We start from the raw sequence: 27,177 nt of genomic DNA on the forward strand, positions 1-27,177 counted from the left end.
TGACCTGCGAGACACGGGAAAGTTGCGGCGCGGTCGCCGCCGCGTCCTGCCGCCGCTCTCCGGGCCGCCGCGGGCGGCAGCGGCTTCTGGAGCAGCTGCGGAGCCGCGCGGGTCCCGGCTGCCCCGCGCCCGCCCCCGCCTGGCTCTCGCTCCCCGGCTGGCAGCAGGAAAAACAGTTTTTTTCCTGTTTCCCTGCCATATCCCGCTCTTCTCCCTTTCTTCTGCTTGGAGCTATCGCTCCCCGCTCCGCTCCGCAGCAGGTGTTCGGTTATGGGACGCGATGCAGCGTGTTACTGGTCTCGGCTGATGCTGAGGCTGTTTTCTCCCAGGGTGAAATGTTGCAGCCTTTGATCAGGGTGAGCTGACAAGAAGCCCCCTGCATTTAACGGGGATATATTGAAACTGGAAGTTGCTAAAAGTTGACTTTTTTGCTCCTCTGTACTGCAACAAGGTTGCTATGGAGCAGAATCGGTCTAAGAAGAGCACACGGGTTAAGGGTGCAGTGACTGATTTGAGCTGTGCTGGTGGAGACTTGGTAAACGTGAACTGTTACGGCTCACCGAAGTTGTGTGTGCTGAAACAGCTGCGCTTTGCCAGTATAGCAAACTGGAGTTCATTTTTAATAATCCTTCATAATAAATAGTATTCATTACATAAGTTATCAGAAATGTGCATCTGTGGCCAGACTGCTCATTCTATTTTTATAAAAGTTCTTTTTTTAACATTATTACTTGCCTAGAAAAATGTAGGAAGTTAAAATGTAAAAGTTCTCCGATTACTTCAGATAGGTAGGTGTTAATTAAAGGAAAAACAATGTAAAAAGCTGCCTAAACTACAAAACAGTTTGAATATTAGTTCTAACCAGCATAACATTTTTGCAGAGACTTAACCGAGCGTCAGAGATATGCACAGGATGAGTTTGTCTGCTGCATGGCGTATACAAGGTTAAAGATACAAGTTTCAGCCAGGTCTCTTAATTCCTTGGTTTTGTGGCCAAGCCTGACTTTTGTTAAAGCTTTTCTTATTCAAGAGATGTAGCACAATTGTTCTTAAAATCACTAATATCATATTCAAAGATTATATAAACTCCAGAGTTTAAGTGAGAATACTACTTGTATTTTGCTGTGGGTAATGGGAAGTTGAAAGTTTCATAGATTTCTGCTTTCTGTGACTTCTAGAATTTCATTGTCTGGCTCTTCTTTTCAGCTGGAATGTTTTGTTCCTATTTCTTGCACAACTGACAGTTGTGGAGGTTGAGAAACACAGGAGGTGGGAAGCTTTTAAGGTATTCTGCTTCAGTGAGCCCTTAAGAATACAGTGCTGCTTCTCTGACTATTTTTGTGTTTCACTTCCTGCTTGTCTGTGCTTTCCTTTCGTCTTTATTTTCGGTTCCTGCTCTCTTGCTTCGCCAGCCTTTCCTTTCTTACATTTTTTGCTCTCCTGTAGGCTTTTTGTGATGTTTGGTGTCTGTATAGAGGCACTGCCACTGGCCATTACTGTATGTGAGCGACTTCGGCTGTAAACTGCTGCTCCGGAGACTCGAACTGGGTTTGTGGCAACTGTTCTTTCATGAAGCCATTTTGTTTCTCATTCTTGAGAAATTCTGGAGGGCACGGGGCATTATTAAATAGAAAAATATCAAAATAGTGAAGTTCATAGCTCGTGGCTGTGGGGAAGGATTGGCAGCTGTTGTTTGCTTCAGAGAGGCAAAGATGTAAATTGCCCTTTTGATACAAATAGTAACTGCTTTCCTCCTTGAAAACCTCCCCCCGAGAATTACTTAGCAATCGAAATGAAGGACACTGAGTTTCCTGCATCGGGCGTGAGCCAACTGAACTGCCTCTATTTTTTCTGGCTTTCCCATAATTGCCCTCAACTGCTAAGAAAAAGAGTATCTGGAGAACTTTCCAATATGTCCCTAGACTTTTACTTCAAGATTTTATTTTGACAAGGGACGAGAAAACCAACAGGGAATGGCTGTTATTTCTTTTGGGCCTCTGACACTTCTGAGAGCTGAGTGCTTCAGAAAATGCTAGTTTAGAGTGCTCTCACATTTTGATTTGATGGTCTTGAGGGGAAAAAAAGATGCTGTAAACCATATGGTTATTCGCTTGTTGGGGAAAGGACCTGATGTGGATTTGGACTTTATTTTAGAGAGCCATTCTTGACTGTTGTTTTAGTATAAAAGAATTTGAAATGAGAGCAAACCAGCTTGCACGCACCAGCCAGCAGATGTTTTGCTTTTGTGTGGCTATAATAACATTTTGGGTGTGTGGGGGGGTATCTTCTTTAGGTATGTGCCGGGCCCTCTGTGCAAAGCTGCCTATAACTCTTTATCTGTCTCTAGCAAACCAAGACTGTTTGAGAGTCCTTGGAAGAAAGTAATGTGACTCTGAGTCAGCTCGTTCCTCTCTCTCGCTCCCCTTGTCTTCACGCTGCGATTGCCTTTTAAAGGACACATGGGCCTTTAGTCAGACACGCGCGGTAACCCCTGTGTAGGAGTTAGGGGTCTGTTATGACTGTTTGGAAGATTTCAGGTAGGAAACATGAAGAAAGGTTGTAATGTGACAGTAAAAGACCCAGATGTTTCCATGCAATGCATCTTCAAACAATCCTTTAAGTTATGGTGATAATAGTTATGTAGAGTATGTTTGTGTACTTTCCTTTGGAGCAAAATAAAATATTTTAATTTTCTTAAAATCAAATTTGTGACTTAATCACAAGTTAATTTCTTTTTAGTCTTTATGGCTAAATTACTATGGTTACAGGAATAGTGGCGCTTTAATATTGTGTGAGAAGATTTTGTGTTGCCTTTTTTGCTGTTATCCAAGATTTCTCTAATATGGATATGCTGCTTTGTCGCAAAGAAATGGTTCACAGAACCAACTTTTGCATCCGAGCTGTTTCCTGGTGAAGGACTCCGGCATTGTTCTGAAGTGGGCTGACCCACTGACCAGTCAGAGCACGTGGTGCTGTGAAATAACTAAGTGCAGAGCATGTTGTTATTATGTGGCAGCAGTTCTGTACATTAATTATGTAACAGTATCGGTGCTCTTCAGATCCTTCATAATAATGCTTGTTAACATAGCTCTGCAGACCAAGCCTGTTTCTTCTCAAGCCACAGCATGCACGCGCTGTCATGCAGTTGCCCTCCTTCCCTCGAACATTACTAAAAAGTTCAACCCTGCAACTGTTTAGAGGGAGCCAAAGTTGTTCCCCTTCCATCTGTGGTAATATCCTGAAGTCAGTAATTCGAATTTTCTGTATTAGTGATGTCAGGAACGGTGTTTGCTTTGATTTGGAGGGCCTGGTCTCAGCCTGAGGTGCTTAGCAGCCTGTATGTGTGCTGAAATCGGAGTCTGTATTTAGCTCTTGGACATGTGGCTTCAGGAAGGAAGAAGTCCAAACTGGGAACATCTAGATGTAAGTCACTCAAAGACTGCTGAAGGCATCTGAGTTGCAAGGATTTGGTAAAAGTTCAGATCCAGAAGTGACTGAAAACTGTGACTGGGCTCAAACTGGCAAGCCGAAAACCAAAGGAATTGTTTTTAGCATTTCTGTTTCCACCCCTTTAGTGCTAGGTATTTTTTTGTGTGTGTGTGTGTGCTAGTTTAAATTATCCCAGAAGGTGGTTGGAGCAAGGGTCAGTGTTTTGTAGTGTTTGGACAGTGTCTAAGGCAGTGGCCTGCATTCATACGTGCTGCTGTTGTATATAAATAGTGTTAATAGTGAGCAGCGTCCCCAGTGACCGTTGGGAACAGGGACAGTTTCTCTTCCTCTTTTCTCCTATTGTTCATCTTTAATTTTTTTTTTTAAATTATTAAATGCTTGCTGTGACAGATTTGCTATAAAAAGATTTAGGATTTAACACATGCAAAATTAAGCCAAAGTGGGTGTTTGCCTGGGATGTTGTAAATTAAGTTTTTTTTAGACCTTTTTAATTTAACATTTCTCATGTTATTATTAGGCTGTCTGTGTAGATTATAGAACACTGCTAAAAATAAGAGCAGTTAGTGAAACACACTTTAACCATTAGAGAAGTGCCTTAAAGACTATACGAGGAAACTAATATGGAAATACATATTACATTGACCTCCGAAGTAATGATGGCATAGGAGAAATATTTTTTTTGGCAATAGCAACTCTTATCAGATCACTCCCATGGGTATATGCTGTGAGAGGAGACTTCTGAGAAAATGAAGAGTATTTGGAGACTAATTTGTAAGTGTTTTGCAGCATCTCCTCATCCTGCTTTGATTTTACCAGTGGACCCTTTTGAAAACTTCATTGCTTTTGATTAGTCAAGTTAATCCTGTTAGGTTTTGCAGTTTCTTTTCAAGGTGACATTTACCTGGGAGAAGCAAACTTTGCTTTATTCAGAGAAGAGATATTTGGAGATAATAATCTCAATAATTATTTTCCAGTGTTTAAGCAGGTAAAGTGACTGGCTGTGATTATGAATGTTTTAGCGTAATTGTTTTTCTGTCTTCCCCAATTAAAAAAAAAACCCACAGAAGACAATTTAGAGTAGATTGGCAGCTGGTTCTCTTGGTAGCGTATTTGACAGGTATTGTCAGGTACATTCTGTGTTGGCTTTTTTATAGCTGCGGTGAAGGATGATAGTTGATTATGTGAATTGTCGGTGTGGATAAGCAAGGTTCTTGTTGGAAGAATGCAAATCATTTATATTAGCGCCATGGCAAATGCTTAGGAATGGTTAACTACTAACTGCCTCCTTATACCAATGCAATCTGTATGAGCATTATTTTTCTGTCTTTACACAGTGAATCTCTTCCTAACTGGGAAAATAGAAAGTGCTGTCACCTCGTTAGGTAAGACATATTTTTCTTATTTATGTTTATTGTTCTTTTGAAGTTGTTGCTTTTTTCCCCACCTGAAGACATCTTTAAATAATACTGTGTGACCTTTGCTTGAGAAAGAGAGTAACAGTGACATTTTAGGAAGTTCAGAACTTTAAATCTTCCTGGGGTTATTAGACTCCATGAATATCACTGTGCTAGAAAAAAAAATGTAAGCTTGAGGTTAAGGTCTTAGTACATGCTGATACGTTCAGGAGAAAAATCTGTGTCTAGGAAATGTGCCTGGGAATGTCAAGCCGGGGACAGTGGCCCATTCCCAGGGGGAGCTAAAACTGGAATGTTAAAAATGTCTCATGAATGTCAAAGTGGAAATGCAACCAGAATTGCAGCACTTAGTGTAGTTTCCTCGTCTATAGCAGTGCCGTTACTTGCTTGCTCTATTGTGACGTTGTAATCAGGGTGTGAGGTCCCCTTAGTGTTAAGGGCCCCCTTGTGCCTGTCAATCTACAGTCACATTGATAGACTTACTTTCTGCCCGAAGAGGTCACAACTTTTAAATTAAAACAGAATAACCAAATATGGAAGACAGAGGAGAAAAGGAGATGGGAAAACACAAAAATAATTCTAAGTCAGTGGGTTGATTAATGTGGGACTTTGAGCTTTCAAGTCAACATGGGGTTTTGAGAGATTTAAATCAGGAAAGGGTAGTAATTTTATGATTAGGTAACTTCCCTAAATTAAGCTTAGGGGAAGTTTGGATGAACCACTTAGGACACGTGTTGTTTTTAACATTGTATTTCAATTCTTTTACTGGAAAAAATCCAGACTGTAATCTATGTCCTAGTCAGTGTCTGTCTGAATGATTCTTCGGCTTTTGATAGAGCTTGGCATCCGTTGGCTGTATGGTATATGAGTATACTAAGTGTAACTTGAGTGATTATACAGTGGCTAGCTTAGACTGGTGATACTACTTTAGTCTGAAATATATAACACTCCATCCAGTTGGCTCTGCTGCTTTCTAATGCTGTTTTTTGCTAGAAACAGGAAGAGATAGATGAAACATTTTGCTTTTATTCTTTCAAATCTGTGGAAAACCTTAGAGTATGGTAGCCTTCATGTTTTCTTGTCTTGATACGCCTTTGAGTTGCTCTGTCTCTTGACAGTGTAACTAGAATGGGGGGAAAATGATCATAAAAGGTCACGGCAATAGTGTGGTTCATGTGTAGCTTCTCTTACCTCTGTATTACACGTTAGGATAAGGCATTTGTAAGGCAGATGACCCTGGCAGGAATCGTTTTGCAAGAGGTGTGACTTAAAGAGCCCTGATAAAAGTTGGGAGGAATGCCTGCTCTCCTAAACACGTCCTGGCAGAGCAGCTCATTACAGAGTTGATCTTTACGATAAGGTAGAGTGTGGTTTCTTTTCAGAAAGCTAGCAATAGCAGAAATAACGAGTTCTGGAGAACGCAGGGAGGGCCACCACCTCCGCTGTATTTGTGCCAGCACTTCAAGCTGGAGAAACTGCTGCTGCTGAAAGGAAGAGGTCTTCTCGCCGTGTCCCCCTTTCCCCTTGCTCAGCGAGCCAGTTCAGCCTGTCGATCCAGCGGAGCGCTAGCTAACTGGGGCTCTGTCCGATTAGCAGGTTGAGCCCTTGGGCTGGGCGTTTGCTCGCTCTGATATGGGGACAGAAACAGCCTGCTGTTGAACTAGATAAAGTGAAGGGGAGCCCTTGCAAAGTCCTTTTTCTCCACTGATGTAAGGAGTCTGCATTAAGCAATGTGTGCATTGAGGGAGCATTTCAGGGAACTAGGAAGAGTTTCCTGCCTACCCTGAGATAACTGCTGAGAAAATATATGCTGCCAAGCATTGAGTTTTGGAAGAAAGTTCCTTGTGGCAGGTGCAAACCATCCCTCATCTTGGAGCAGATGGTTGAGATGTGTCCCTTGCGCCTGGAACAGACCCTGGGGTATTGCAGAAGGGTGCGAAACTGCAGGATTTATGCTGGGATCATCTTAAAATTTATTGCTGCACAGTTTAGTGCCCCCAGTGCAAACTGTCCTGTCCTTTGGTAGAGCTGGACCTCTTGCAAAAATAGGAGTAACACCTATTGATGCACTGTTCTGCAAACTCCCTTGCAAGTTTTTAGTAGCAAGTATTTGTGACGTATTTAACTGGTGGGGGGAATCAACTGCTCTTTACAGTAGAAGGAACCCACCAGACACTTGATTATTACAGAAGGAGTCTCATTAAGATTTGTGTCTGCTTGACAGAAACTCTCTGAACTCAAACCTCTTGGCATTTGTTTAAAGGGTTTTTGTGTTTTAAGCTATAAAGTAATCATTATTAATCTGTCTTCAGGATTTATCTGTTTTTAAATATGGCATCTCAGAAAATAAGATTTTTTGTTGGTCTGTGTGTTGTTTTGCCAATCTAGGGATTGGCATTCTCTTATGTTATGCTGCTTCAATAATCCTAAACGTAGAAAATGTAAGCTGTTTTGGGCTTTTACTAAGTTGTATTTTCACTCTTTGTGCAGAAAGGCTGTAGGAAAAACAGTGGTAGAACAACTGTTGAAAAAAAAGGTTGTTGAATTGTCTCTGATGAGGCCTTGTGAGGAATCCAGGATTGCGCCTTTTTGTTTAGAGATTTACTTCAGATGTTTTGGTGATTTGAAAAGGCATTTGTTTGTTTTCCTTAAGGAAACATCCTGTCATGCTGAAGCCTAACTTAATAACACAATGTTATATGCATGCATCTCTGTACTGTACTGAGCCTTCTGACTGTCTCTCTTCCGCATAAGAAGTGCTACCTGGAAGGCATTTGATACGGTGGAGGGGTGCAGTTTCGTGGTGTGGAGCTTGGGCTATAGTACCAGCTTCAGCAGTTTCTGCCCCGGTTCCACAGTGCGGTGTCTGGAGGAAATGCATCTCGTGTTTTGTGCGAGGCAGCGCTTAACCATGCTCGTTCGCTGACCTAGTTGCAGCCCCGTCCCTGTTCGGTGGGTCTGCGAACTTTGTGGGCAGCTGTTTGTTGCCGCAGCCGAGGAGCGGGGTGCCGTGGGGTGAGAGCGGCCCGAGGAGCCGGGAAGGGAGTTGGGAATGCTTTGCTGCCACTGAAACCCCAACGATATGGATTTGTGCCCTAATGTGCTTTTTCTGTTTTGCTCCCAGCACTGAGGGCTCTGTTCAGGGTAGGTTTTTCTTTCCAAAAAAAAGAATTGTTGTTTAAGTAGGTGAAAGAACGGCTGCTGAAAAGCAGCACTTGAATACTTCACCTTGGTTAGCGCACAGCCCTCGGTCGGTTGTCACAAGGAGGAAGGAGGAGGAGATGACTGATGAGGAAGCAGATCTGTTGACGTGCAAATACCATAGTAATGAGCACTGATGGGAAATGAAAGGCGTCAAAAGCATATGGCAGATAAGTGAGGTTTGGGTAAACACAATAGCAGTTTCCTTCCTCTCCCCCCGCCAGTTTGTCACAATAGGTTTAGAGGGCTATGGACATACCCTTAAAGTAGTGTAAGTATGTTTTGGTAATACGAGTTAAGATTTGTGGTCCATTCAAGTTAGGAGCCTTTGTAAGAGCAAAGCGGTTGCCCTTTTAGTTTTGGATAGGCTAAGTCAGAAACGCACGTTGTGTGACAGAAGGGTGAAGCCATCGAAAAGTATTGAAAACAACTAACATTGCAAGAACTGCCTGCAATGGCATACAATATCAGTACAGACCTTACCTTGCTTGTGCCCTTAGATTTTCACAGCTACTATTTTGCTGTTAAAATGAAAAATCTTTTCTTCTGTCCGTTGCGCTCTCCATGTACTAAAGATGCTAATAGCAGGTGTGCAATGTTAATAAGAAATAGTATTTCTCCCTGAGAAACTGAACTGTCATGTTGTATCAGATCCACTGCTTACAAACTAGCAGCTATATATTACTGCAGAAGAAAAGCTGCTAGTGATCTTGCTTCAAAAAGCTGGAATACTTCAAATAACTGTTGCTCAGGATTTTTGTAAATACTTCCTAAACCTGAAAAACAATTATTTGGGAAAATAAAGTTTCTGCTTAACCACAGTGAGGAATGTGTGAGTAAAAGTGATGATGTGGAGTCACCAGTGTGTCAATGTGACTTTCTCAGAACGGAAGCTAAAATAAGCTTTGCATAATTATCATTTTGTTGTCTATTCTAATACATGTACTGTCAAAAAGGTATTTTTAATCCAGAACAGTAGTTGATACAAAAGGAACAGAAACATTTGCCATGCTGTTGGTGGAAGCCTCTGGATCGTGCTGTATGGCGTGTTTGCTCCGTTTGCTTTGTGCCTGCTGTTTCTTTCCCATTGAAAAAATTTATTAATCTGGCAGTTAGGAAATACAGTCTTACCAGGTTCCTTTTTTGTAGTTGTTAGCTCAGGGTCCTCTTATGCTGCTGTGATACCTTTATGCAGTGGTAAGTGTGTGGAGGAGTACATCGAAAGATGCAAGTCGGGTGATTTGGTGTATATAATGAAATTAATGGAGAACTATAGCTGAAAAGTCCTGTGGGTCTTACTTTTGCTTTTATAACTCTGTAATTGTTCCTGTAGTCCAGGGTTTTGCTAGTGTCCAGTGTGGAGCCTCTCTTTCCAAACGTGACAATGGAGATTTTCTTGGTTTTGTAACTTCTTTGCTGCAAAATACTTGTTTGAAAAATAGATATTTTCATGTATTCATGTACTCTGTATGTTTTTGTGGCCTTTGAAACTAGTAGGAACTATGTACATATGTTTCAGTGGAATGCGCTATTTGGAGGGTGAAAATAATGGCTTTTTATATGTTTTGCCTCAGGTAAGTTACTCATCTAATGCTTTTCATATTCCTGTGGCTCTCACTTCAAAAGTGCTTACCGTGAACAAACTGAATAGCGCCAGGCCCGGACTCAGTGATGGGGGGTGCTGAGCCGGCCCCAGCCCTGGCCAGGCCCCATGCAGGCAGCACGTCACCTGGCCTGGCTGCAGCCAGGCAGCTTTGCTGGCGCTTCCGCACCCCATCCCTCCCGTGCAGCCAAGTCTGATTTGATTTGGAAATGATGCGTTTGTGTGGCTATGTTTCAAGCAGTACTCTAAGTCTGTGATTTATAGTGCAGTGTACTTGAACGTATATGTATATGAAGAAACTTGAGATATAAGGCATCCTTTTTTCTCTTTGCCACCTTTTGAAGCTATGAGAAATTAAGCTTTTATGAAAAATTGGAAAATTCTGCTGTGATCCACAAGTCAGGCTCTAAATAGTTGTTTGTTTTAAAAATAGTTTTAAAAATATTTTTGGAGAATGTTCAGAGTAGCTATTGCATTACACAGAATTTCCCCTCTTGTAGTCTACTGAGAGTACGTTTTCCCATCAGAACAGCTTTCCCATTTGTCCTTGGAACATTTCACTTTCATTTTCAAATTGGTTAATTGCAAATTATAAGTATTCTGTTTTGTCTTTAATTACCCTTCTATTGTCCATAGAAAGATCTGAAAGTGCTTTGAAAATACTGAGCTTTATTTAGCCCTGTTTGCTCCTTCCCCTGGAAAATTTATCTGTGGAGTTCAGAAGGAATTTGGAATACTTAATAATTTTCAATGAAAACATGTGACATCGAAGTCCAGCTTACTGGACTTATTGTTCCTTTTTTGTTGGAGATCTTTTTTTAAACTATTTAAAAATTCTTCAGGTTTGTGATATGGTTAGGAGAATGAGCAACTATCCAGGAATGTATTATAGCAAAATAAGCTTCTGGATACTTTACACTGAGTATGGATCTCCTCCATTTGCTGAGTGACATACCCAGGCTTTGGAAAGCTGGTTAGAAGGATTTTTGTATTACGTGCTCTTGGCAGATCTGTGCAGTATTATTGATTGTAGCCTTTGGTGGATTCATGCAAGGTTATTGATTGATCTGGGATTGAAATGCAGGTTATGCTTACCTACACTTAAAGCAGGTGTCTTAATTAAAAACCAGGGCAGGAAAGAAAGCAGTAAGAGGATAAAATTATTGACTCTCATTTGTCTGCAATCCCCAGAAATTGATGAAAGCTCTTGTAGCTAACGTGAATTGTTGATTAGGCAAAGCATTAACAGTAATATTTTTTCCCTCCTCGTTAACAGCTGCTTGCAGTGGAGAACTGGAACAGCACACAGAGAGACGGGGAGTCATCTATAGCCCCTCCTGGCCACTAAACTATCCTCCAGCTGTAAACTGCAGCTGGTACATTCAAGGAGATCGTGGAGACATGATAACAATTAGGTATGGTTCGTGATGTTCTGTGGAGATAAAGGCTTGCTTTGCTGAAATGAAACAAAATGTGAGTTGTTATCTGATATACCAGTATGAAGCCATCCGTCAGAGCTACCTGAAGGTAGACTGGTTGAACGCAGGAAGTTGAAGGCGATTATGCTGAAGCATGATTGCAGGTTGGGCACTCCTCTCATTTTAGAAATGTTCCAGCATGTTCTGTAGGTTACTTCTGACATCCATTATTATACGTGTAAGTCACTTGTAGTCTTTTAATATATTTATCTTCACATTACCTATGTGAGATTTTATCCGCTTCTGATAGATGAGGGGTTGGGAAACAGTGATATATTTCCTCACATTAAATAGGCTTCATTCTCTTCGTTGCCTGTAAATAGGAATGGGTGAAGGCTATAAAACCTGAAGTAGCCTATATTCAATTGGGTTACTTAAGATTCTTAAAGCAAAAATGGCTTTGTCTATAATGTCTTGAAATGGTGCTATGTTTAACTGATAGATGAAGATAATCATTGCTTATTGTTACTTGTCAACCAAAACACATGCTTTTTTTGCTAAATATTTCGTTTTCACAGAATTAAATAATAGTTATAATTTGTGGCACAATTTCAGCCCTTTCTATGAAAATACAATTCAGAAAAGACTATAATATATTCTAAAAGGTTTGATAAGAATTTTGGGCTATAATATCAACATACTGTGAATGTGCATAATCTCTTTGGGCTAATCATAGTAGTGTCCTCAGACCAAGAATTGCTTATTTAAAAAATAAAAAAAACCTAGGAAAGGTTTTTTTGTTTTGTTTTTAGTACTGTTGTATTTGACACCATCTGCTCATTCTTTGCTCAGCTGCTTAAAAAGACTGCAAACCTCTTCAGCTGCAGATGCTCTGCAATTAAAAACAAATCTGCCACAGATGGAATAATAGGAGGGCTTCTTCGTCCATTGTTCAAAATAGGAACTACTCATCAAGAGTAAGGAAGCAGATACCTGCCAGCATTTGAGATCCATAAATAGAAAGGTGCTTTTAAACCCCATTAAACTGTACTGGACTTGGGGAATTGGTTTCCAAGCAGAGATTGTTGGAAACTCTGAGGAGGCACATAAATGAGACGCAGAACTTTGCTCTTGAGAATAGCTCTGCAGTTTATGCTATGAAATCATCTCGGAGCTCCTGGTTAGAATTAGGATTCTCCTCTGCAAACGCAAGTGTAACAGAGCCTGAAGAAATGAGGGAAAGCAGGATGAGGAAACTGGTAATAATGTGTGTATACAGTTTGGAGACGTGCATAGCAAAATGATTTTGAAAGATTTCTTTTTAAAGAGTTTGTTTTCTCTCGCTGGATACACACAGCCGTATCCTGCTCTCATACACGCATGCAGACAATGGCAGCTATGTGTTTACATCCTAGGGAGTTGTTTGGCTTATGGGTAGCAGATGTGTTGTGGTGTTACATTTCTGACTATAAATGCACTTGGAATGACTCACTCCAGTGATATATGAAATGCAAAGTGTTACAGCATCTGAGGATTTCTTTAGGTGCCCAACACCGTTCAGAGGGTTGTAGGCCCTTGTAAAGCCAGGGACGTAAGGGAGGCAGCTGACTTGCCCAGGCCAACATGATACAGGCAGACTGGGAGATGGAGTTCAAATGCGAACATTTTTTCCTCTTAACTGTTGAGGATGCTGCTTATCCTAACAATTTGCTGATGGGGCAAAAAAAGAGTAGCTTATTTCTTTTTTTCCTAGGAAAATCAAACACAATTAGTTCTTACGATAAGATCTGGATTTTGAAAGGTAAAAAAAAAATTGTGTTATGTTACACTGAATGCATTTCCTTTGATCTTGAATTCTCATTGACAGCAAGACAGCAATATTATGTAAGTCGCATATTTGGGATACAGGAAGAGTCATTAAGGGATAAAGTTGCAATTGAAAGTAGTTTTGATTTCTAGAAAAACTGCAGTTGGTAGTGATTTTTTATAAACCTATTATTCAGCAGCTTTCCATGGAACAGTGTCCAGATCTATGTTTGGATGAAAGATACTGTCTCCTGTGGGCATGTCCTTTAGAAGCTTTGTTTTAATATCTACCTCTCATATGTCTGTACAGATTTTCTTCATGACCTCACACTTCCATGCTTACTGTTTTGCTTTATAGTTTACTTTTTAGAAATCCTTGGGGCAGATTTCACAAAAAAAGGAAATATATTTTCTTCTTGCCTATGCCTCTCCATTAACTATGCACGTTTCAGTACTTTCTTCTAAGTTTGTTTGCTTGCCAGAATCATGCTGTTGAGACCTGGGCACAAGTGGCTAGCTACTGGACATGAGTTCTCCAGGATTATGTTGTGTCATTCTGGATTCAGGTAGCCAGTCTATTAATTATTGCTATGGAAATTACTTGTTTTCGCTCTCATTTTCTCTATTTTTATGCCTGTTTTCAGAGGGCTACATAAAAATCCCGTAAGATCAGATAAAGATGGGATGTGCAGTAACTGCCTTTGTACCATCCTTCATAGCTTTATATGAGTATGTTTCCTTATGAGAGAAGATCAAGATCTCTTTGTTTAGCAGGTCCTGTTAGCTGTTTGTTGTAATTAACCATGACATGGGCAGAAGTTAAACTGCATTTTATTATAGGAAGTTATGGGACTGTGAGTAAAATGTTCTCCATTTTCAGAATTCAGGCTAGGGTAGTGAAAATGATTACTGCTTCCTTAGTGACCCTCAGACTGTTTCTTATGGATTGAGGGTAGGGGAATTGCCTTCATTGACTTTAGTGAAGTGGCATGTCATTGGCTTTGAAAAAAATTTTTTTTCAGATTCCATCTGAGCTTAAAATTCTGTGCAAAACTTAGGACTGTTCATGTAAAGGCTTGCTAGTATGTTATATGACAAATTAAAGGGACTGCTTCAGACCATCTTTACTGAACTCAGAGTGTTTCAAAACTTGACATTGACTGGAAAAACTCATAACTGCCATTTATTTTATTCAGAGTTGCGTGCTCAGCTTTTGAAAAATGGACTGTGCGTCTCTTACCTAAGGTTACAAAGTTAGCTGGTGCTTGGGAGCTGGGAATAGAATAGATTTCCCGACTTACAGGTCCTTGTGCTTCAGTGGTTAAGCAGAAGTTTTTAATGAGCCAATTAAGTCATCAGTTGTTCACAGTCTGCACTTGCTGTGAGAGGCTGGCAAATAGATGTGACTTCTCTTGCTTAATTGGCTGGTCTGTTTTATTTTGGGGCTGTGCTCTACTGATCTACCCATAATATTTGTTCTCCAATTTTTTAATGAGTTTAGAGGGCCAAATTGGACACTTATTTATTTATTTACTTCCTTTCATTCAACTTTTACATCAGCTGGGCCTCCAACAGATTACTATTTCTTGTTTGCTTTCATTATCATCTCCTGTTTGTTCTTTTCCAGTTATTAAGAATGCATATTTTTGTGCTTTAATCTGTAGTTGTTTGTACCTAAATTACTTTAAGAGGCTTGTAGGGAATTCCCAGCATTATTTATAGAACTAACCTTTTCTAGCTGCTATTGCTCCTGCCAGTGCAGATGGCAAAAAGCTTAGCTCTGCTAAGCATTAGTTCTGCAGGTAGCACGTTTTTTTCATAGTTACAGCAGTGAATACGAGTATCTGTGATAAGCTGGTCTAATGAAGTTCTTTCCAGCAGCATGCAAATACTAGAAAGTCAATAGGAAAATGTCATTGTACGCCACTGTTGCTTCATTTGAGTAATCTTAGAGGCAGGAGATGATATGTAGCCAATGCTCTAATTCGCAGGGAGCTCCCTGGAGTCCTTCTCAGTACTGGAAGTAACCTTTTTCCAGGATCATACCACTGACAGAAACATTAGATGATCTTACCAGAATTTTGTAGAAACAGATTTAGTGCTGCATTTTTCGGCTCACATTTAGTTGTTTTGATCCTCAGAATTTGAATGTTCCCAGTACCTAATACACTATTCATGTATTTTTGTATGCAATATTTTTTTTTTTAACAATTAGCTGCAAAAGAGACATTTCAGAAGGATGATAATTGGAGTTAATACTTCTGATTCTTCCAAAAGTATTCAGAATCTGAAAAATTTGGTCTGATGATTTTGTTCTGTTACACCGGTCTCCTCCTCTATTCTTACATTGTGCTAGAGATCTGTGGGCAGGAGGGAGAACATCCTGAGGGCCAAAGCGTTTTAAAGGGTGTTACATGTATTAGCGATGGGTGTTGCACCTTGCAGTACCAGCGTTTGACTCTTGCAGGTTAGTGCCTCAGTGCCCCTCCTCTCCTTCTCCTCTGAGCTATGGCTGGGCTTTGCCTGGAGAGCAAAAAAAAGTCTTCAGGAAAGCTAACTTCTCCTTCCCTTCGTTTTTCGACTGATAAGATGCCAGGGCAGAGGTGTGTTGCTGTGTAAGTGAAGCTCGCGAGCAGAGGGCTCGTTTGCGTCCCAAGGAGCAGTCAAGGTGCGATGGGGAAACTGGTATTTGAGGCACGTAAAGGCTGGAGTTGTAGTGCCGCTGCGCGCTGCAGTCTCCATGGTGAGGCAGACCTCGGGGCCTACGTTGTGGTCCCTCGGACACCGCAGGGTGGTGGCAGAGCAAGACACCCTTTTCTCTACCAGCAGCCTCTCTGCCTCCTCTCACTTTTCTCCCCAGACCCCAGCAGTTCCATACCCAAACTGTTTAAAAATACCCTGGGACTGTCAAGTATTGTGTGAGGTATGCGTGACGCAGTCCCCTGGTACTCTCTGCTTCACTGTGACTTGATTCTCTTCCTTGTTTTAATCCCCCAAAACGCTATGACTTTTGCCTATAAAGTGCCCGAGATCTCCCTCAAGAACCATACCTGCAGGCGTTATTCAGTCCATCTCCAAAGAGTGTTTGAAAGGTGTTTATACAGTCCTACAAGCAGTAGGCGCGCAAGGCTTTCTCCCTTACTTTACTTTATACGATCAATCGTTCAGCTACTGGGCTAATGCTTTGGACAGAAAAACTTGCATACCAGTTTGAGACAGTTCAACTGAACAAGTAAATTTCCCCATGTTCTGTTTTGTGGGTAGCAGGATTAAATTGTTCTTCAGAAGACTGTAACAGCCATACTAGATCTAATTACAGGAGATGAAAGAAGTGAAATAGCAGAGGTTGAACACACTATTCTGAACTCTTGGGTAAAATAAATCAGTGGGCTATTTCAGGCCAGGTTAATATGGCAGAAATATTTCTTACATAAACCCTTGTTTTTGAAAATGCATTATAAAGCAAAAAATAATTATATATACACACATGTATACATGTTGTTTAGTATTTTGTTATAAAGGAGTGTTTTGTGTGGTGAAGATGCTTGACACCTTGTTCAAATATATATAATGTTTTTGGTCTGGAGTGAAATCGCTATCAATTTACATGGAACAAAATTTGCTTCTGTTGGAGACAATATAACTTAACAGGAAGGCTCAGGAAGAATTGCTATGAAGTGACAATGCCTTAATCAAAGCAAAATTTGTTTAAAATGTCTGTTGATTATAGGTTGCATGAAAGAACGAAATTGCTTTGTTTTTGGTTTTGCCCTTAGAAGAAGAAATTTTTATAACTGCTGTGGTATCTATTGGGTATAAAAATTTTAAATCAAAACTAGGACATCCATATTTCAGAGAAATTGTGTTTATTCAGTGGTGTTTCAAACTTCCAGGCACTGGTATGTGATTAAGATGCTTATTAAAAAAGGAGTTCATTTTTGTGAATATTCTGTATTGCCTTTTTCTAATACGAAGGCACTTGTTTCAGTAAAGGTGTCCTAGTGTTTGCAGGGAGGCTTTCAAAGATGATGCTTCCTTGCAAGTATATGCTGTTTCAATGGCCGTGTACTCAGTTGGTTTGTGACTAAAGCTTGGAGTTTTGAGTTGAAGTTTGGGATTCTGTGCTGAGTCTGTTCCAGATCTACGAGTGACGCTGGGGAAAATCCATTATTCTCTCTGAGCCTGTGCTTCTGCTTTGGAAAGTAGGACTAAAGCTTCTTCCTCATCCAAACCCTTTATAATAACCCCCCAAAACCCTTTATTAGTGATGTACTCTATGAAGTTCTCAATGTGCAAGTAGAAGATAGTGTTAATTATATGCAAGTGCAGGCTTTGCATATATATCCCTATCATCTGCTGAAGAGTTTGAAAACAAGACAAGTGAGTGTAGCTGCCTTTTCTGTACCCCGTGTGCATCTTGAAAGCATTTAACCTTTTTCTTTTTTCTAGAAATAAATGCATTTTAATATAAGGTGCAGACAGCTTATTAGAGAGAGAAATTCTCCCCTTAGATGTCTACAGCCTGTGTTACGTAACGATATTGATGTGTGAATTATTTACGTGATAGACAATAGTAGCTTTTTTCAGTGGAGTGGGGAGAGTGGGTGGGCCGTGACACCGCTGGAGTGCTGACAACTCGGAAGGACAGGAGAACAAATTGTTCAGTTCTTTAAGGTTGTTCCTGGTGTATGTAAAATAACAGTAGAAGTAAGAGATCAAAAGATCTAGTAAGTGATCTCATCTGTCTCGCACAAGCCAGATGGTTTTTCTAGTTGAATTTTTTTTTCCCCCCAAACTCTCAGTTTCCATTTCTTGATGGAGCGACTGTTCCCTTTTCTTACAAAATTTGTTGCTGGGCAGGTAGATAATTCTAATGCTTATCCAAAAAGTCTTTATGACAAGAAAACCCTACAAATAATCCTCCGAGTAGATGATAGAAACCCCTTTTGATTCTGGTGCCAAAGTGAGTTACAGAAAGCAAACCCAACACGGTAGCTCAGTAATGCTGTCTCAGATCTCTTGCAAGAGTTGACACTCTGCCAATAATTTATTACTGCTGCTCTATGTAATTCCTTTTCATGTTTTAGTGGCTGCTCATACATTTTCCTGGTCATTAAAAAGTTTTTTTGCAGAACACCTGGGACAGAGATACTCTTTGGTTTATCTTTATATAGCTGAATGCTTTAATTTTTTCATCCTGATTATGAAGTCATTTGGAGCTTCTTGAAAAAAATCTGTTCATTTCAGAAGCTTGATGAGATCACTTAAAGCAAAGTTCTCTCACTTATTCCCACATACATCACTACAGGAATGTTTCTTCTTAGTTGGTGAGATACATACAGCATGATGGGAGCGAGAGAGAATAGAGGAATGACATCTTTTGAGTGGATTGTTCTTGCCTGCACATATGTTTGTGGAGGGTCATGACAGGGTTAAGTTGGAAGGAACTGTTACCAGCTCAGACAAGGAGTCTCAACAGGAGCCTCAGATAAACATACCCAAGGACACCGCTGCAGCTGGGAATGATACATCCTGAGAAAGTACAGATAAACCAGCAGAAGCCAGTGGGAACCAAGGTTAAGGGCAAGACAGCTTTTCTAAACAAGTAGCAAGGTACAAGACATGATCGCTGCGTGCGTGATCGGTGYAATGATTGGCTACCTGTGACATAATCTGCATGATGACTGGCTTAGCAAAGTGTGTCTGTGAAACTGCTGAAGCAGCTAGTTTTTTAGTATAAATATGCTCAGAAACAAACAGTAAAGGTCTCAAGATGCATCACTTCTCGAGTCCGTGCCTTCATTCGCTACATATGTTGTTGGACATGTCTCAATTTTCATTTTAACTTAACACTTTTAGTGCCCTCTTGCTGTTTAAGACAGTTTTTAAGCCAATATGTTTGGCAGAACCTACAGGTATGTGCAGGTTAGAACTCCTGTTTAAATGAATTGGCTGCTTTACGTATTTGCTGCTCTTTCCCTTTCACCTTCAAAGGGAAAGATCTGGCAGGCTTTTACAGCCTTTTGTAACTATACTGTGAGATCAGAAAATTATCTTTACATTTATCTTTTTCATAGAATTCCTCTCTTTTGTTTGTGTGAAGTTCTTTGTGGAAGGTGGCCTCTATTTCGTAGGAGTATTTCAACCTTTCTGAAAATTCTCTCCAAGTGTTTGCGTGGAGTACACAAAAACTTCTAACACGCTTGTTTGTACAGCTGCATTATGTGGAAGAGGACCAAAATATATTTCTAAGTGTCCTGGATAATGTGCCCTTTCATAGTGAGACATGCTTCTCTGTGCGTGGCTATTGTCATTGCAGATTACTGAATGCAAATCTAATCTGTGTAATCAGACTGAACAAATACGCTATATGGTTCCTGAGCTACAGGTTATGGGTATCATTTGGTTGTGTTCAGTGTCCTGCAAACAATTTGGGCACCTCTTTGCCCTAGGTAAGCTACTACTGAGTAGCCATTGGGTTTGAGCCAGTGGAAAGGCTGGATGTTTGACTGTAAAAGGTTGTAGATTTGTTTACTCTGCACTTGCATTCCCAGGAAGGGAATATTTTAGCCTTTCAATTAAAAATAATAGTGTTTGAGAGATTTTGTGGTTCCATTTCCACTCCTTGCTGTCCTCATCTCCTCTTGTCCTCTCCCCACCTATCCATAGCTTGAAGAACCAATTTTGTCTTACTTTTTGATCCCCTGAGGAGTCTTTGCACTGCTCCCTCTTGCTTTTTGTTATGTTCCCCCATCCCTCCCCCACCCCGAGACAGGAGTCTCCCCTCCCCTTCCATAAATTCATAATTTTTAATGTTGGAAAAGAAATCATTTAATCTGCCTTCTGCATAATGTGTACTGGAATTTGTGCTTTTACTTATGTCTGTGTTTTGGGAAGCAGTTTTGTTTAAGAGCTTTGAGTGAAGGAAGGATCATCTCTTCAGCTTTTGGAGTTATTTGGCATACTGTTCATGCCTGTGAGATGGGTGCTTTTCCAAAGTGGGGAAACTTGACTGGTGTGTTTACATGTACCCAAGGTACTGTAGGTGTTTCATTATCTTTGAATGTGATCTCTTTATGTCAGTATTGCTTGGTGCAGAAAGTCAACTGTTACAGCCTGCTTTTTCTCTGTTTGGCTTTGTTCTAGATGTGTTCTCTCTGTTACTTGTGTTTTCTTTTGTTCCTAACAGTTTTAAGAACTTTGATTTGGAAGACTCTCAGAAATGTGCAGTAGACTGGTTGATGATTGGCCCATCTTCCAAGAGGGAGGAGTACAAAGTGTGTGGATCTTCCATACCTCCATCTTTCATTTCTGCAAGGGATCATGTTTGGATATTTTTTCACTCTGATGCATCAAGCTCAGGACAGGCTCAGGGATTTCGCCTTTCTTATATTAGAGGTAAAATCTTACAATTTCATTGGCTTCACTAATACTCTCTCTGGCAAAACCAGGAGACAGTATTTGTTGACAAGGGTCTTGTGCCTGTCTTGATGACTGTAAGGTGTTAGCCATGGTAACATTGACATTTTTTCCACTTGGCTTTATTTCAGTATTCCTGAAGTATACTGGCCTGACAGATTGAATTGTGACACACAGAGGAGTAGACATTTAAAATGTGGCATTGGATGTTTCTGAAAGTTTCAGTACTGACTTTTCTCCTCTCCCCCTCTTTCACAGGAAAAATAGGTCAGGCTGTTTGCCAGTCAGATGAATTCCGCTGTGCAAATGGAAAGTGTATTCCCAGTACTTGGAAGTGTAATTCCATGGATGAGTGTGGGGATAACTCAGATGAGAGAAACTGCACTGTCCCTCCAACAGAGCCTCAATCCAGCATCTGTCCCTCAGGAACATTCCAGTGTAGTGTAGCCCATTCCACCAAGTGCTTGATGAATGAGCTGAGATGTAATTCAGTCAAGGACTGCAGTGATGGTTCAGATGAAGATAATTGTCCTGATCTTTCTTGTGGTAGAAGGCTGGGTAATTTTTATGGGTCTTTTGCTTCGCCAGATTTATTCCGTGCTGATCACAGCAGATCAGACCTTCGTTGCACATGGTACGTGGACACACAGGATAATCGACATGTTCTGTTGCAGCTTGATTTACAGTTAGGCTACAATGACTATGTAAAGGTGTATGATGGCATCGGAGAGAGAGGTGATAAATTAATGCAAACATTTTCATATCACAACAACAGACATTCAGTGAGTGTGGAGTCTTCAAAGGGCCAACTCACTGTCTCATATCATGCCCGTTCCAAGAGTACTGGCCATGGGTTCAATGCAACCTATCAAGTGAAAGGATATTGCCTTCCTTGGGAACACCCCTGTGGAAGTGATGAGGAATGTTTCACAGATAAGCAGCATTGCGATGGCTGGTGGCACTGTCCAAATGGCAAGGACGAGGAGAACTGTCCCGCTTGCCAGAAGAATGAATACCCATGTGAAGGAAACAGTGGGCTTTGTTACTCAATACTTGACCGATGTAATAACCAAAAGAACTGCCCAGATGGCTCAGATGAAAAAAACTGCTTTACTTGCCAGCCAGGAAACTTCCATTGTGGTACAAATCTGTGCATCTTTGAGACTTGGCGTTGCGATGGCCAAGAAGACTGCCAGGATGGAAGCGATGAACATAACTGTCTGGTGATCGTTCCCAGGAAGGTCATCACAGCTGCTCTGATTGGGAGTCTCGTGTGTGGCTTGCTGCTGGTGATAGCACTGGGCTGTGCATTTAAGTTATATTCTCTAAGGACCAGGGAATACAGGTAAATATCTTACTCCTATGATGTTTTAATAGCTGAGACTTTTATTTATTTAAATATATTATCCAACAGAATTTGGGTAATACAGTGAAATTAATCCAAGGAATTGATGACAATTAAATAGTTACTGCACTGGGCTTGGAGAAGAGTAATCTAGTTTTTCAGAAGTAGTGGAATGTCAGCTCTCGTGTGTGTTGCTGCTAATGCTGCGTTGTAAGTATTTGCTGGGCCCCTCAGTGTGAGCTCTGACCTCGGTCCCCCAGTCTCACTGGCCTTGCTGTGTAGATTGCGTGTGTGTTTCTGTGCCTGTGTTTTGAATGTTTGTGCAAGCATGGGTTTGCTCTTTGGGAGAAAGTGGTAAGGGACTTTCTGACGCCTGTCTCTTATCGTATCCACTAGCACTCTGCCATGCTTCTGCCTATTTGTGTTTTCAGCACAGTGTGCTTTACATCCTCTCCTGGATCAAATCTGACTGACTAAGGAGCTAGAAAAAGCTGCAGTGCTGTGCTGGGAACCTTGCTGGTGCCTGGCTTCTGGCAGGAAAGCTGAAGCTCTCTGCAGCTGCAGGCCTGCCCCTGTTGTGTGATTCTTTCCAGTTCTTAATGTTGTATTTTCCAAAAATAACCTTCGGATCCTTGCTGAACAAGTTAATGCTGTTACTGGCCTAAGCTAGAACCAGACTGGAAAAACTTTCATAACCACAGAATCCAAGTTGGAACTGCACCAAAGAGCTTGCTGGTTTGACTCCTTGACACTTACCCTTTATTCTTACTCCTTTTACATATTTTAGCATCTTTGTGATAAGATTTTTCACTGGGCCTACTTGAGGGTGTGTCTTTTTCTTGTTACTTGAATTCCTCTGCACTGCTTTTGTTACATTAATGTAGGAAAAGCAGGACAAAATGACTGTTATTTCTCTTGCTTATTATTATTATTTTTTTTAAAAAACCTCTGGTTCTGTTTCCAGAGCGTTTGAGACCCAGATGACACGACTAGAGGCAGAGTTTGTGCGGCGGGAAGCTCCACCTTCCTATGGGCAGCTGATCGCACAAGGACTTATCCCACCAGTTGAAGACTTCCCTGTGTACAATGCATCGCAAGTATGGAGACATGAGTCCAAATGAATCTATGGGCAGCCAAACTACTATAAATTAGATAAAGACAATCTGGAACTGTATGCTTTTAGTAGTGAAATTGTGTTATGGAAGTTGTTCTGTAAAAAAAATTATGTTTTACTTTGGGTTGAAGAACCACAGTTATTTATCTTAGTGTTGTGGCTACTTTTGAACACATTAGATGTGTTGCTGATGACAGAAGACTCAGTGCTCTGTAGTCTGGTTCTTTAGTGGTGATCAGATAGGACCAGTGGGGCATCTTGCTGGGCAGACAAGTAGAGGTTAAACTCAAAGAAAACCCTTTAAGAGTAGAGGTATGGGTAGGGTAAGGGTTTTGGTAGGGGCAGAGTGTCTTTGGCAGCTAGTTTATTAGAAAATAGGCATTTAACAGGGAAGTTGATGGATTAAGGTTAAGGATTCTGGTAAAACAGAGAAATTAGTGGAGAGAACAGGCTTTAGGGGAAGTCTTTTAAATTCATATGAAATTATAGTTTGTTATATCTATATTACAGGCTTCTGTGCTGCAGAATATTCGAACAGCCATGAGGAGACAGATGAGACGTCACTCGTCAAGACGGAGCTCATCTCGAAGGCGCTTAGGAAGGCTCTGGAACAGGCTCTTCCACCGGCCACGAGTGAGAGGACAGATCCCGCTCTTGACACCTGCCCGCACTTCCCAGACTACCCTGGGTGATGGCATCATCAACCACGCTGATGGAATCGTCAGCCGTGCTGACGGGACTGTTCGGAGTCCTCCACCTTCCCCCGAAGGACCTAATTTAGAGGCAGATGCCCTTGGCCAGGCCAGGGGCCTACAAGAAGCTGGATGTAGCAGCTTGCAGCCAGAGACTGAAATCACAGAACCATCGCCCTCTGATGTCTTATCTAGTACTTGCACAGCTGCATATGCAGAGCCTGAGACTGGACACACTGATAAATCTTTAGGTGCTGAGACCTCTAGCAGTGAGCCTAAACAGTCCAGCAAAGTGGATTCAGGAAAGGCTTTCAGAGATCCTTTGTCTGAAAGTGTTGCAGAAACGATCCATGGAGGGTCAGCATCCAGAAGGACTGTCCCAGAGGGCAGTAGTTTAAGTAGAAGTCATCCATTGAGTGAAGAGCCATGTAGGTTACCCTTAAAAAAGTGGGAGTCTGCTTATTCAGACAGCCCTGTGAATGTTCATATCGAAGTGGATGGACAAAACCGATGTTGCCCTAACTCCTATCGGGAGGAGCCTTTGGGTATTCATGCGGCTTGTTGCCATTCTGTGGAAGTGCCAATGTTAGAGTCCTCTACTCCCCTCTCAGAAATCAATACCAGTGATGATGAATCTTTACTTGTTTGCTAATAAAATTTTGTTCCAGCCCTGTAGATTTTGTAACTCCATTGTTATATGACAGTGCACTTTGACTGTTGGTGGTAAGTCTGTGCTCTTGACTCTGTCTGTTAAAACCGGTGTGCTTTAATTCCCCAGGGAGTACAATACGAGACTAAACGGGACAAGCTTTTGTCTTTGTTGCTATTCCTGAAACTCCAGTGGGGCAGAAATAGGCCAGTAGGTGATATCAGGGGCTAGGAGAGCAAGAATGTGTTATTGCAGTTCGGAGGCATCTCCATCCTCTGTTACTTCTTCCATGCATTTATTCACTTTGCATTCAGGGAATTTGTTTCTTTGCATTTCAGAGTGGTCTTACTGCAGTTAGAACCCTGTTGGATCCTGGGGTAGGCACCAATCATTGTGATTATGAGTACTAAACTAGAAATAAAGTATTGCTGTCTTTTCAGACATCATAATTTAATTAAAGTTTAATAATTTTCATTAAAAATTATTCAGAAGGAAATAAAATCCTTGTAGCTTCCTCTTTTTCTCTTACAGAAATCGCTCCCTTCCTTTCCTCCCCTCAGAAATATTGATGGCCGTATGTACCTTGAAGCATCCACTATTACCAAAGTTTCTTTATAGAATATGCAGAATGAAATCAGGTTTCTTATCTGCTATAACTTTGTAATAAGAGATTATCTGTGTTCAGTATAAGTGGAGTGCATTGAACCCCATTTGCAGCAATATTTCTTTTTTATATTTCATATGGTATATTATTTTCATAGTGATGTTGTGAAGGTTGAGGTATTATTTACTTTCTCCCTCCCCTTTTTTTTCCCTCTTCACTTCTTTTTTCAGGGACTTTTATGACTATACCACTTTGTGTGTGCCCTGAAGGATACTGAGGCTTCGCAGCTCCCTTTGGCGGGAAGCACTGAGCACTTGGTAACTGTCAGGATCAGACTCATACTTTATTTTGAAATATAATCTGCCACCTGAGTGCAGATCTATAAATCAGCTTTTTTAACAGCTTTTTTTTTTTTTAACTGAAATAGATCAGTGCGATTTTTTTTCTTTAAGCTGACACTGTGTGGACTTTGCAACACTTCAATGTAAACAGGTGCCTTTTTGGTTTTTAGAGTGTAATTAAAAGCAAGCAAGTTGTTTAGCTGGAAGAAGAGTGCCTCAGTGCAGAATGGCAGGATGCTGCTGTGTGATACTTGGCCCCGCTGCGGCGGATGGGGCTCTGCCGTTAATTCACTTTTGGCCATGTTGTAATGGGGACTCTGCTTTAATTTCCCTGGGACGCAGCGGCAAACTAAAATGCTGCATACAGAAATCGGCAAGGAGGTTAATGACGTTGCTCCTCTGCAACGGTCTCGGTGCTCTGAAGCCGCTCTGGTGCTGCAGGAGTTCGGGCTGCCTGAAGCTCTTAATGGGACTCGTAAAACTGGAGGATTCGTCATCTGCGGAGCTGGGCTCTGCTGGCCACGGCCCTCGCGGGCGTCACGGGAAATGGGCTTTCGCACCGAGCCGTAAGCTGACGTCAGTCAGAGAGGTTATTCCTTTAAATGGGCTGTGTTTTTGTCCTGCGTCTTTTACTGGATCTCCCTTTGGGAGCTCCTTACAAAGAGCAAGGAATAGGCCTTTGGCTTTACCAAAATGTAATTCGGAAGAATTACACTAAATTGATTTTTTTTCTTTTTTCTTCAGATGCAAATTGCTTTCATAGTGTGTGTTCCAGCAGCAGAAGATTCAAATTCTTTAAGAGCATTAATAGCAGGAAGGGGTTGTGGCAAAATGTGTGATGGATAAGAGTCGTAGTTACATGAAATAAATACTGCTCACTCATTTTTTTCCAAGTGTTTTTGTGATCAGGATTCATTGCATCAAAGGAAGTGTAGTTTTAAGAGAGATTTTACTTTGTAAACATTTTAGGTACATTCCACCTTTGAAAGTTCAAGTACTGTAGTCATTACACTGCCAGGGCTGCTTGTGTCTAAGGCTACAGTTTTTAGTGTCTTTTTTTTTTTTTTTTTGTCTAAAGGTAATTTTAAATGCATAGAATTGTATTTATAAAATAGTAAACTTAATTGGAAGGAAGATTATATTTCAAGGTTAATATTGTGCAGATATGAAGGACCTTATAAATAAGTGTATATTTAGTTCTGTTACAGAAATGTATTTCTATAATAAAATCATTTTGATCATACTATGCCTTAAATTATTATCACTACTGTAAGGCTCTTAAAATTGAAATATGTGCTTCAAAATGCTGTTATATTTTGGGTACAGCTCTAGATAGTTAACACTGTATTTTAGTTTAAAATGTGTAACTTCACATAATTTCTTACATATACGTATTTTGTGTACAGATCCATTTGGTAACTCAATGGAAATCTCAGAAGGTTTTACTTTAGAAACTTAAACAGATCCAGGTTAATGAAAATTTGGTGCTTGTGTACAGAAATGTTCACAGCCCTCACTATGGAAATTTCTAGCCCTGCATAAATGAGAGAGATGTCTGATGCTTTTTGTAAGCACGTAACTTTTGTATTCTGCAATAAAATACTCTCTCCTGCCTCCCCACGCCTGTTCCTTAGAGTGAGGAGTCACCCAGTTGCTGTTGGCTTTGCAGCAGAAATCTGTGCGTGTGCCGTGGGCACAGACCCACTGTGCATTAGTGTCGTGCAATGCCGGTACCGGAAGGAAAGCCTGAGGTCTGCCTTGTGATGTCTACCCTTCTCCAGCTTCTGAGCATTAAACAGTGAAGCATCCTTCCTTGAAGATCACCTGATCTTCTGTTTCATGTTAGTTGTCTCCTTAGATTCAGAACTTCTAAAAAAATATTGGGGAAAACTGCTGCTATGCCAGAAATGTAAACAGGAAAATTTCATTGCTCAGATTGAGAGTGGAAAATATCATCCCCTTTTAATGACTATATGACCTAAAGTCAATCAGCTAATAAAACTTGTTAAAGTTCTTATTTTTATGTCACTTTAATAATACTTTTGTGTTCTTTAAAGCTTTTCATGGACAGAAAGAAAAATATTTCAGGAAAATTGTGTGTGTGTGTGTGCGCGCGCGTG

General features: G+C 40.9%; 1 protein-coding gene across 4 annotated transcripts in view; it reads left to right on the forward strand.

Annotated features, from left to right (window-relative positions):
• The window catches only part of LRP3 (LDL receptor related protein 3), a 28,318-nt gene extending 2,018 nt beyond the window's left edge, over window positions 1-26,300 (forward strand). For 2 of the 4 annotated variants that reach the window (XM_026058999.1, XM_026059009.1), the window contains exons 2-6: window positions 4,785-4,832; window positions 20,083-20,291; window positions 20,571-21,657; window positions 22,622-22,754; window positions 23,282-26,300. In XM_026058999.1, coding sequence (XP_025914784.1) covers window positions 4,785-4,832; window positions 20,083-20,291; window positions 20,571-21,657; window positions 22,622-22,754; window positions 23,282-24,115 — 2,311 coding nt within the window. In that variant the 3' untranslated portion in view covers window positions 24,116-26,300. Of the gene's footprint in view, window positions 1-2,500; window positions 2,538-4,181; window positions 4,222-4,784; window positions 4,833-10,945; window positions 11,085-20,082; window positions 20,292-20,570; window positions 21,658-22,621; window positions 22,755-23,281 lie in introns of those variants that run through there. The other 2 variants (XM_026058988.1, XM_026058986.1) reach the window with 2 other exon arrangements.
• The last annotated feature ends 877 nt before the right edge of the window (window positions 26,301-27,177 follow it).

Source organism: Apteryx rowi, unplaced genomic scaffold (genome assembly GCF_003343035.1).
Source record: "Apteryx rowi isolate R43461 unplaced genomic scaffold, aptRow1 scaffold_1, whole genome shotgun sequence".
NCBI classification, from domain to species: Eukaryota; Metazoa; Chordata; class Aves; order Apterygiformes; family Apterygidae; genus Apteryx; species Apteryx rowi.